General features: G+C 37.8%; 1 protein-coding gene across 1 annotated transcript; it reads right to left on the minus strand.

Moving 5' to 3' along the window:
* Positions 1 to 692: 692 nt before the first annotated feature.
* LOC148047330 (uncharacterized) lies at positions 693 to 6,536 on the minus strand. The gene is made up of 3 exons (XM_087711438.1): positions 6,224 to 6,536; positions 4,742 to 4,825; positions 693 to 2,710 (listed from the first exon to the last, which is right to left on the minus strand). The coding sequence occupies exons 1-3, from the start codon at positions 6,524 to 6,526 to the stop codon at positions 824 to 826; spliced, it is 2,274 nt and encodes a 757-aa protein (XP_087567564.1). The 5' UTR covers positions 6,527 to 6,536; the 3' UTR covers positions 693 to 823.
* Between the last annotated feature and the right edge of the window lie 5,989 nt (positions 6,537 to 12,525).

Consider the following 12,525-nt stretch of genomic DNA (forward strand, 5'->3'; position numbering starts at 1 on the left):
GTGTGTATTTTCCAAGGCACCTGAGGGTAGAACAAGAAGCAATGGGTGGAAACTAATCAAAGAGAGAAGCAACTTAGAACTGAGAAATTTCCTGACAGCTAGAACAATGAATCAGTGGAACAACTTCCGTCCACAAGTTGTGAATGCCCCAACATTGGAAGTCTTTAAGAAGATGTTGGATAGCCATTTGTCTGAAACGGTATAGGGTTTCCTGCTTGGGCAGGGGGTTGGACTAGAAGACCTCCAAGGTCCTTTCTAACTCTATTATTGTATTAGTATAGTGAGGGGTGAGGAGTGGAATAGACAGAAAGTGCTAGAAAACGGCAGAATGAGCTCAGATCAAACTCAGTATCAAAGGATTCCCATTGCAGATGATTGCATAGAAATCCATGGAATGTGAGAAAAGTAGCAAGGCAGATTGACCTATAAGTGAAGCAAGAAATGAGAGAAATCAGTGCCTCTAAAATGTAGGAAGATTCATTAAGTTTCTTATGTCACATTTTTTTCAGGATTTTCCTAATTATATAAATTTTACATCTGTGGAGATAATCCATGCAGCACTGAAAGTGCTTTGGCCAACTTTATCTTCTTCCTTTACTAAGGTGACCAGATTTTAAGATTGGTAAAGAGGGACACCATTGACCGGGGGTGGGGGGTATCTTGATTAAAAAAATTTTATGGAGCAACAAAAATTTTCATAGAACGTAAAAATAGTATTGTAATATATTTTTTGTTTCAACATAAGTACAATGTACAAATATAATACATTTATTTACATTTATATTTATTAAATATATTTACAAAAATTATGTACAGTATTATTTTATTCTTTGACATATTTCTTACTTGAGTGGATTTTTTTTAGTAGATTGCTGTCGTTGTTTAAAAGGTCATGAAATTTTTCACAAGAATTTGTTAAATTATATTTCACACATAAAATGGCTTTCAAAGTCTCAACACTTAATTGTGATTTTTCTGATGTCCACACTTTATTTACCGTAGAAAAAGCGCGTTTAGTCGCAACATTAGTTCCTGGTAAGGACAGCGCGTATTCCACAATTTTTCGTGCATTATTGTATGGAACATGGTTTATTTCAAAATTATGAAATATTTCTAACCATTTGTTCTCTATTGTGATTTTTGCTGATGCCCAATATTTAACCTTTTCCTTATCAATATATAGTTTTAATAATGATACCTCATCAAAAAGATCATTTTTGGAAATATTGCTATATGGGAAATATTGAATAATATGATCAAATGATTTTTGCACATCATTCCAATTAAGTTCTTGTTTTAATGCAACCCAATGAAAATGTTCAATATCCTTGTAATGTACCATCCACTCTTCTAAATAATCTATGCAGTTACTATAGAACTTTTTAATGTGATTCATGATATCTGCACGATTTATTGCACCTTGTTCTTCTAGCTGGCTTATACTATTATGGATAGTTAATGGAATAAAATTATTTTCTAACTGCTCTTGATACTGAAATTTTAAATTATTAACTTCATTTGCTACTTCGATTACCGAAATTTTGTCACCTTCAATAAGTTTTATAGAATTTTGAAAAAGAGATGCTTGATTGTATACAAACTCTAGCCAAATTTTTGAAGATTCTTTTTCAAAAAACTCTTCTAAAATTCTAGGACATTTATCCTGTGATAGAAAGTAGGATTTCAAAGGATCGTATATTTTCAAAATTCTTTCGACAGCTGGCAAAAGAGCTAACCAGCGTGTTTTACTGTATTTAAGTATTTTCTGATATTCGACTTCCACAGTTCCACAAAATTCTTTAAGCATTTCAACGCGCACAGTATATATTGAGAAATAATAATATATTTTAACAACAATATTTTCGACATCTATGGGCAACAAGTCCGCAGCTGTTTGAATGGCGTTATGTATTATGTGTGCTGCACAACCAACACCAATAATGTTTTGATTAAGGTTTTTGTTTAATTTATAAAAAATATTATTTGTACCTCTTCTCACTTTTCCTCCAAAATTTGCGTTCGTGTTGTCTCCACAATATGCAATTATTTTATGTTTTAAATTGTTTTTTTCCAAAATATTAATAATGGAACTGAAAATTATTTCACATGTTTCGCCGGGCAAAGAAACGAAATCTAAAATTCTAATTTGTATTCCAGTTTCCGAATCAAAAAATCTAATAATGGCTGGAAATAACTTTATATCCTTATGATTAGATGCGTCAGAATATATGGATATAAAATTAATTTTTTCTAGATTTTTGTTTAATTCTGAAAATGCATATGGGGAAAGCACATTACACACAATTGCCTCAGATTTTGTTCTAGCACAGGCAAATTTTTTGTTGAATAACTTTTTGACAACTTGTGATGTACAGTCCATAGATCTGAAGGAATGATTGTGATTAATAGCATGAAAAGACATAAGTCCTTCTGCTAATGCTAATTTCTTTTCTTCGTCTTCATAAGTTGTTTTCCAAAAAACTTCCTGTATTTTGGAGGAAGATGCAGCAGTATCTAAATATCTTTTATGTTTCTGTGTGTCCAAGTGCTTTGAAATATCATTCTTCCCGCCATGCGAAATAGAAAATTCACCATTACATTTCTCACATTTTACTATGTGATCGCTTTGGGTTTTTTTAAGAAAAGGAAATTCACTTCTTAGTTTATCGTTGAATTTGCATCCTCTTTTCTTACTCCTTATGTTAATAATCTAAAAAAAAAATTATACGATTTTATACGATATAAAATTCAACGAGGGTGAAACACACTAAATCTTATCAATTATTTATCTAACTTTATCCATTAACACTACATTTTTAACAATTCTCTAATTTTAACAAAATATTTAAACGTCTTTTCTTAATAATTGTTTACAATTTTTATCCAATTTTCGCTGTTATTATGTCGAAACAAATTATTACATTATTATCATTATCAGTCATTTAGTTTGACTGTTTAACTTTTCCCCCTTTTTTCACCATTTAAAAATTTATATCAAATTTACAAAGTTTTTAAGCCTCTTTTCTTAATCATTATTTAAATTTATATCCAATTTCCCTTTTACCCTTTCAATACAAATTATTACATTATTATCAGTCATTTATTTAATGATAGTTTCACTTGCTTTTTCCCTTTTACCATTAATTTTTTTACCCAATTTCCTCTTATCAAACCAACATATATGTATACATTGTTATCATTATCAATTATTTACCTAACTTTATCATTATCATTACATTTTTAGCATAATGCTTTAATTTTAACTAAATTTGACTAGTATTTTATTATTAGTTTTCATATCTCAACCTGTGTCTTTCCAGTAATAGTGTAGTGCTATTTCTTTTGCCACTTGTGGAATTGATCTTCTCGCTATTTCCTTAATCAAATTTGTTTGGACTTCTCTTCGCAACTTGTTGCTTATTACATATCTTATAAAATCTCGAAACCCTCCATCAGCTTCCTTAATTAGTTTATCTTTGGTTATCAGTAGTGTCTTGGTCAAAAATTCTCTCCTTAAGTCCATCCATTCTTCTCTTTTTCCTTCTTCTATACCATGAAATCTGTAGTGAAGCACTTTTCCATCTATCTTCCCATTCCTTGTTCCACTCTTTCCATCTCCAACCACACTCAGTTCACTGTCAATATCCATGGTTATCTTGCCTCTTTGTTCATTTCCCCCCTGGGTTTTTAGGACTCCAGCCTCCACTTTTTCCATTTGCTGAGTATCTTCCATTTTTCCATCAAGTTTTACCACATTAAAATTTATATCTTCAATATTTTCCAATCTCTTCTCAATTCTTCCTATTGTTTCTAATAATTTTTGAATTCCCGACATAATCTGTTGTAGTGTTATGGTTTCTTTTTGATGTCGTGTCATCGTTCCAATGAATAAACACTGCCACTCTAGTTGAAAAACAAATCTTTGTTTTCACTTCTTCCCAGCTAGCAACAAGCATCCAGAGAGCACCTGCGTAAACAATCCATGCCCTTCTTTATAAACAAGCTGAAGCCTTTTAAGTGCATGGTCAAAATGATCAAAGGGAACACAAAAAAAAGCAATGTTTCCAGGTCTCAACCTCCAAGTGGCAGTGTACCTTCTTTTCCCTCTAATGTTGCTACCTTCTTTATACACCTCTTAAATCTTCTTTTATGTTTCAGGCTTTGGAAGAAATAAAGTTCTTAAATGAAACCAAATAAAAACAAAAAATCAATCCCAACCAATATTGTAGAAGTAGAGGAAAGAATTTAATCCATAGATAAAAAAAGAAATAGAAGAAGAAAATCCGAAACTTTCACTTTAAAAAGTAAAAAATATTCACAAAATTTCCATCGATCCTTCCATTGCGGAGATATCCAAACTTCAGCAGCTTGAGGCTGTGCTTTTTGTCGCCAGCTAGAAGAGATTCTCTTGGATCAATCAGGGACTTTGCGATGTCCCTGAGATCAGCAAGACATACTCTTCCCTGTCACTGTCTCTTTGGAACGGTTTAGGTCCAGATGGACCGTCCAGTGGCAAAAGTATTGACTGCAAAAGTATCATTGTGACATCATCTCCTTACTCAATATTTCACCAAGTTTTGATTCAAAATCTGTCTGTATATATAAATATTTGGTAGAGACTTTCACTTGCAACCAAACTTGTGCACACACATATGGAAAAAAAAATAGCTTAAATACTTTGCTACGTTTAAAGGGCAGTATTTTCAACACAACTAAAGCTAAAATTAATATACACACATACATTTTCTCTTGCTTTGCTTGCATTCACCAGATCTTCACAAAGCCTGGAGGCTGATCCCAGACTCGCTTCAGATGTTGATTCTACCTAAATAAAGCAATTTGTGATCAAGCCAAGGCTGTGAGGTTTTGGAGAAATAATTGAGAGGACAATTGTTCAACATTTTTTTGAGGAACAACTTAACTGAATATGTAATTTAATAATATGGAATTTAAAAATCTATCCTGAGAACTTTCCATGTATTTATTGAGTTGTTCCTATGGCTATCCTCTGAGAGAAGGAAGACTGTTTCACCAGGTTTTTCCACAGATGTCATTCTTTTTACACTCCATATCTTTAGATGGTTTCATATACAGTGGATCTTATTACACAAATAAAGGAAACTTAAGCCCCTAAAGGGATCTCCATTCCTTTGTGGGTCAATTAATAAGGGAAATAAGTTGATGGGTTTTCCACAGGATATTTTTCTGCTCAATGTGAATTATTTCTTAAGAAGCATTCTTTTTTCACAAAAACTCATTCTGCATTCCATACATTTCTATTTCCCTTCTGTGTGGATTTTCTTATGGGAAGTAAGGTGACTTTTCCATCTGAAGCTCTTCCCATACTCCAGGCTTTTATAAGTTTTCTCTTATGTGGGTCCTTTCATGGTAAGTGAGAGAGCTATTGGTAGTGTAAGCCTTTTCTCCTGTCTGGATTAGTTTATGAATATTAAGAGCACCCTTTCCCTGAAAGCTCTTCCCACACTCCATGCGTTTAAAAGGTTTTTCTCCAGTATGTATCCTTTTATGGGCAGTAAGGGAATTCTTCAGAATGAACCCTTTCCCACAATCCACACATTTATAAGCTCCCCCCCCCACACCCAATGGATCCTTCTATGGTAAGATTGCTCTCCCATGTGGAGCTTTTTATGGAGGTTCAGGTAAGCTCTCGTTTTATAGCTCTTTCCACACTCCATGCATTTATAGGGTTTTTCTCCTGTGTGGATCCGTTTATGAGAAGAGCACTCTTTACACGGAAGCTTTTTCCACACTCCATGCATTTATAGGGTTTTTCTCCTGTGTGGACCCGTTTATGGGAAGCAAGGGAACTGCTTCCCCTGAAGCTCTTTCCACACTCCATGCATTTATAGGGTTTTTCTCCTGTGTGGACCCATTTATGAGAAGCAAGGGAACTGCTTCCCCTGAAGCTCTTTCCACACTCCATACATTTATAGGGTTTTTCTCCTGTATGTATCTTTTTATGGGAAATAAGGGAACTCCTCAGAATGAACCTTTTTCCACAATCCACACATTTATAAGATTCCCCCCCCCCCGTATGGATCCTTTTATGGGATTTCAGGTAGTATCTATAGCTGAAGCTCTTTCCACACTCTAGGCACTTATAGAGCTTCTGTCTGCTGTGGATCTTTTTATGAGAAGTTAAATTACCTTACCACCCAATGCTTTTTCCATAGTCCACACTGTTGTAGTGCTTCTCCCTTACCTGTATCATTTTATGTGAAGAAACATCATTATTGCTGGAGCTTTTTCCAGTTTCGCAGTGGTTACTAACATTGGGGTTTGCTTTGAATCTTTTTCTACTTCGACATTTCTCCGTACTTTCTTTGGAATCATGTTGGGTCAGGAAACGATCCATTTCCACACATTCAAAAATAGATTTTTCTCTCTGATTGTGCTTCTTTTCACGTTTTCTCCCTCCCCGATTATTTGTAGAGGTCTCCTCAGGAATTTCAGTTTTGATTATTTGCAGTGGCATCAAATTTGGCACTTGGTCGTTTTCCTTCATCTGCACATCAGATGCTTGTGAGGGAAGAAAAATAAATTAGAATAATCTACAACATCAACTTTGGTGTCCCTATGCATACATTTATCTACTACTGGGCATCTGCAGAGAAAGCAACAAGGGAAATGACAGTATGGAGATTAGTTATTAACTTAAAAGACTAGCATGGCTGCTCATCTAACCCTCATTCTTGGCAGTTAAAATTTATAGCAAAAACACAACATCAGGACGTGGCACACATATTATCTCAACTATGACCCACCCAACTTGCATTCAATAAGGTAACATATGTAATGGCAACACAAAGCAAGACAAAATTTGTTGCTAAGTACGAGAACTGCAACAGGTAAAACATCCTATCCCTGGTCATCTTCCCAATAACTCTGCAGTAATGACCCAGGACCCAAAGATGACCACAAGACTGAATATCAACCTTTGTTGGTCACTACACTGATCTCTTTCTTCTAAATGAAACTGCTGGTTAGAAGACCATGAAGGGGGACTGGAATTAATATAAGAGGGAAAAAGAAGAGATGAAATAATTTTTAATAAGTTACATATTGATTGAAGTTGTAAATTAAGTATCTAGTGACACCTTGCCCTGAGTTAAATTTTCCTCCAGAGGAACTCTTACCTAAAGAAGTCAGCATCATAGATGTTTCCAACATGACTTCTTGATACAGGGCTTTCTGGCTGGGATCAAGCAGCAACCACTCTTCACTGTTGAAATGGATGGCCACCTCCGCAAAGGACACAGGACCCTAAAGAAGGAAGAATCCCTGTGAGCAGACTGGACAGAATTTGCAAGATCTCCTTCAATCTGCAAATCCTAAAAGCACAAATGTCTATGGATATTTTCAGTTATCCATGGTCATGGCTGTCCCAAAAGATGCTTTTTTGAAGAGGGGACTGGACTTTTTATCACCTGTTTATTCCTCATACTCTGTCCATTGGTGTATAGACATTTGAGTCCATTTTGATTGACCCTGTCTTTACTGTCCACATAACCTGTGTTATGCCTGACTGCCCCTATTTTCTTGCCACTTGTATGATTCATGCACATGGTATGGCACTCACTATTAAATGCTTGGTTTTGCTTGACAGCAGTAGTGATATCTATGTTATATGCACTGATAACCCTATTAATTTTAGATTATTAGGGACAGAAATGTTCTGTATCAATTAATTCTCTGTCCCCGCTATTCAGTTTAAATGTTTATCCTGAAAATCTGTGAATTTAATGCCAAGTAACTAGGGTCCCTTTCTTGGATGGATGCAAAACATCTCTTTTGTACAGTTTTTCATTGGACCAGCTACAGACATATCTGACTAATAAAACCAAAGCTTTCCCGTTTACAACATTACTTTAGCCACACATTAAACTCCACTACACGCTGGCTTTTCCCATTTTGTTCCTTATATATTGGTAAGACCTATGAAAAAATAAGCCTGCAACTTATACTACTAAGTTCATACTACAAGCTCTGGAAATCATTCTGCACAGGAAGTACATCTTTTTGGGACAGATCATTTGTGCCAAGATGTATAATAGCATCAACATCACAGTCCTTACTTGCATTCTTGACTATCTTAAGAATACGCCTCTTGTCTCTGCTGGCAGGAGCACCTGGCAGATATCTGACCTCTTTTAAAACCTCCATATACTTTCCTAAATTTACATCCCTTACAATTGAATCACCAACCAGAAGGTGGCTTCTCTTTTTGGATACCTTGCTCTTTTTATATACCTGATTCACACTTTCCACTTTCCAATGTAAGTTCTTCATCTCGGACCATGATCTCCTGCTTATTTGAGTCATCATTATCACAACTACCTTGACCTGTCACTTTAGTGTCCCTATTAACATCAGCAAGGGAGCTATATCTATTATGCTGGGACACAGCGAAAGCTTTGCGTTTATGGTTCACAGCTCTCACCCTGCCAGATCCCGCGGTTGTCCATACTGCAGGATCTTTGTGGTAGAGGGGGCTGATAGCACAGCAGCTCAATCGGGTGGAATGGAAGAATTGGGCACCTAATTTCTGCTTGGAGAGCACAGATTAGAGATTCTAGATGGGTAATCTGTAAACTAGTAATTTGTTTACAAAGGGGACAGTATCCAACTTTGAAAAGAGTACTGCAAAAAACAGCTTCAAAACAAATATTACACTGAACTAAGCCAAAATTTTATTTTGAAATAAAATAAAATCACAATCTCAAGTCCCATTAATGTATTGTCGCTATTTGTGGTTTATAGTTATATGACCTCTACCTTTCTCCTCTGTAGTCCCTCTCAGACTCCCCCATCACAGCCAGCAGCTCCTCCCACCAGCCTCAGGGAAGTTAATGCAATGGAGGCAGGTTCACTCTACCTTTCTCCCTCTCAGACTAGATTTGAATGAGAATGAATGATATATTATTCCCAACAGCAAGGAGAAGCTGTGATGGTTAAAATAATTCTATGTGTGTATGTGTATTTTACATGTTTGTAAATTGTGGGAAGTTATCATCCAGCCCTCTCCCAGAAAAATGAAATATCCTAGGAAATATTGAAAAGGCAGAATATTCCTCTGGATGTGAAAAGAAAGAAACATGCTTTAAAAGACAGAATAGTTGCCTATAGCTTCCTGCCCATCCCCACCTTGTTAATGGGCCATTAAGAAGGCCAAGCTAGTCCACTTTACATAATAAAGACTTTACCAGCAGCTACAGGAAAGCATGATAATATTGGCCCCAACTGACCACATGGCATCTGAGAACTCATCCATACATGGATTCAAAACACAGCCTAGAGAGTAGCCCCTGCATGGCCCTATGGGAGTCTGACAACCAATCAGAATACATTTCTTACACAGGAACAGAAAACAGAGAGGTGGGACTAAACAGGTTATAAAAAGCATAGCAAGCCCCTCCTTCAGCCCTTCTCTTCTTCTCCACCAAAATTGAAGCACGTGATCACCCTTTCTGTTCAGGAACTCAAGCCATGTGGCCCTGTCCACCATTTCCAAGCAGCCTCCATGTCTCCAGTGTCTTTTTCCCCACTTGGAGCAGAACCCAGAAAGACATTTCTTTCATCAAAATAAAATTTAAAATAAAAATGTAACACAATTCTTTTACCCAAACAAGAGATTATATTTAATTTTATCTTTAGCTTAAAATTGCTTTTGGATTTTCTGTTTGCAATGAGAGAAAAAAAGACTTTGATTCCGTTTTTGTAAACTGGACAGGCCTATTGTTAAGAAATAATTTGTACATACTGTTGTGTAAAAACAAAAAGTTGTGGTGGTAATGTTTACCTTCGACTGTGCCAAAGTGCGTCGAAAATAGATGCCTTTTTCCTTCCATTATATGTAACTTCCTTTTTCCCCTTCCCCTCTTTCTACTTTTCCATGTTTTCTTTCTATTTATTTTATATTTTGGTAAACTAATTAAAAAGATAGCTTGAAAATAAACCACACATAAACATTCATGAAAATACTAAGGAGGGCACTTTCAGGCATCAAAAGGTAGATGATACAGAAAGCAATTTCTGCTTCTCCTGTTTTTATCCCTTTCCCCAAGGATTGGAAAACAAGATTATACTTACAATAAAGTAGATTTAGCCTAGCTATTCATGTGTCCTTTCTGCTTTACTTGGGACAGGGAACATGAAGTGCCATGTGGCATTTTTTGAAGCCAGAATTATAAAACCACTGAGGAATTCCCTAGATCTCCAAATGTTTGTTGAGCGGTTGGCCTAGTTTGAGTGATTTTAAATTTCTAATTTCCTTGTTGTGCTTTGCTCAGGAATAACAGTAGTCATAGGTTGAATCCCCAAGGAAACCAGAAGTCTCCTAATTCTCCCCCATATAAGCGGCTAATCTCTCCCTTCCTACCTGAGTCAGGAATCCGGTAGCTTTTTCAGCTTCATCAACAGAAGATGATTCAGTGAACAACGGTGACTCCATTTTGTCCACTGGAAAGGAGAGAAACAGAATGGAAACAGGAAAGGGTTCAACTTCATCTTTTCTATCTTTAAGGCACAACTTTCTTACCGTTCTTATTGGATCACCTTCTACTAAGTCAATGACTAAGACACAAGAAGACACAGAAAATTAAGGATAACTGGAATCTTTCTAGAAAATCTCCAGTCCAGTGGAACAGTCTTCCCTTACCTAGCGAGGTATCCTGACTTTTATCCTCGGGGATCCCTCTGAAAAACAGAATCAGGAGAAAGATTTGCGAGATCCACCCAATTACTCCCTATTCCTGGAAGGACCTCAGAACCTGAAATATAAGCAAAGAAGAGCAGTTAAGAAAACAGGACAAAAGAAGATCTGGATTTTATCTTTTGTCCACAAAACCCTTGTGACCATCAGTGGCGAAGGATGAGACCCAATGGGGGAATCGCTCCAAAGGAGATACTCTTTGGAAGAACTCAAGAACAATTTAGCTAATGAGGTTCTCTAAATATCTACTCGGATTATTAATCTCCAAAACTCTATCAGGGACACATGAAATAATTCAAGCATGTGGAGATCCCTCCGTGTTCCCCAAAAGAAGCTTCTCTCACCTGGGACTTTTCCTGTTTCTTCTCCTCTGCTAGGATCAGAAGGGATCTTCCAGCCACTGGCACCGCCGGGCAACTGGTCTCCGCTGGCTCTCCAAAAGCCCTTTCAGGAATCTGAAAATGGAGATCGAGCCTTTAGGCTTCCTTCTCTCCTCCCCCCTGCCCCACTGTTAGATCTCCACCACGCGCAGCCAAGAGCAGTTCTGGGGCGGGTTTCCCGCTCCCTCCAACCTCAAAATCTCGTTCCCTCCCCTGGGGAGGATCTGAGTCACGGGACCCACTCTTGCCCCGCCCCCACCAGATTCCCAGGGATCAACTCTCAGCCGCAACTGCCCGACCATGCCAAGGTAGAAGAGCAGGCGCAGTGGCGTTAAGAGCCCCCTCCCCTGGTGGCACCTGGGTGCAATCGCAGACGCGGGTCTGTCTCTCATTCTCACAAAGAGACGCAAACAGAGAGCGAGAGGAAAGACGGGGAGCGAGGAAGGAGGAGGCTCCCACCGCCAAAACTTAAAGGAAAAGTATAAAGTGAAAGTGACCTTCCCTTGTTGGACCAGAAGCCACAGTCTCTTCCCCGGAGACCCAATGAGCGAAACTCCTTCCTGGTTGGTCCACAGCAAAGGGAGCAAAGCGAAAGGAAGAAACACCCCCCCCCCCCAAAAAAAAGAGAGTCCTACGAGGTTTTTGGTAGAGTTTCACAGGAAAGAAGCCAAGCGTTCATATAATTCATCATAATCATCATCATGTAACTCAGGATCGTGAGAAATGGGTGGAGGGAGAAAGGACAGCCAGTACCCTAGGACAGGGGTCTCCAACCTTGGCAACTTTAAGACGTGTGGACTTCAACTCCCAGAATGCCTCAGCCAGCAAAGCTTGACAAAGCTTTGTCAAGCTTTGCTGGCTGAGGCATTCTGGGAGTTGAAGTCCACACGTCTTAAAGTTGCCAAGATTGGAGACCCCTACCCTAGAAGAGGTTAAAAACATCCTCCTCACCTGATGCTTCTCAGGCGTCCAACAACTTCCTAGGAGGTGTTGGAAGAAATATCCTTCTGGGTTGGTTCACTTCCAAGTGGGGAAAAGGATATGGAGGCTGTTTGGAAGGATGGTTGTGTGGGAAGTTATCATCCAGCCTTCTCCCAGAAAAATGAAATATCCTAGGAAATATTGAAAAGGCAGAATATTTCTCTGGATGTGAAAAGAAACATGCTTTAAAAGACAGAATAGTTGCCTATAGCTTTCTGCCCATCCCCAGCTAGTGGGCCATTAAGATGGCCCGGCTAGCCCACTTTACATAATAAAGACTTCTCCTCACTGCAGCTGTAGGGGGAAGGGATATTACTCAACTGACCACAAGGCATCTGAGAACTCATCACAGCCTAGAGAGTAGCCCCCTGCATGGCACCATGGGTGTCTGACAACCAGTCAGAATACATTTCTTACACAGGAACAGGAAAC

The sequence above is a fragment of the Thamnophis sirtalis genome, unplaced genomic scaffold, assembly GCF_051295495.1.
Source record: "Thamnophis sirtalis isolate CommonGarterSnake01/CBP01778 unplaced genomic scaffold, rThaSir2_p1.2 scaffold_3, whole genome shotgun sequence".
Taxonomy (NCBI): Eukaryota; Metazoa; Chordata; class Lepidosauria; order Squamata; family Natricidae; genus Thamnophis; species Thamnophis sirtalis.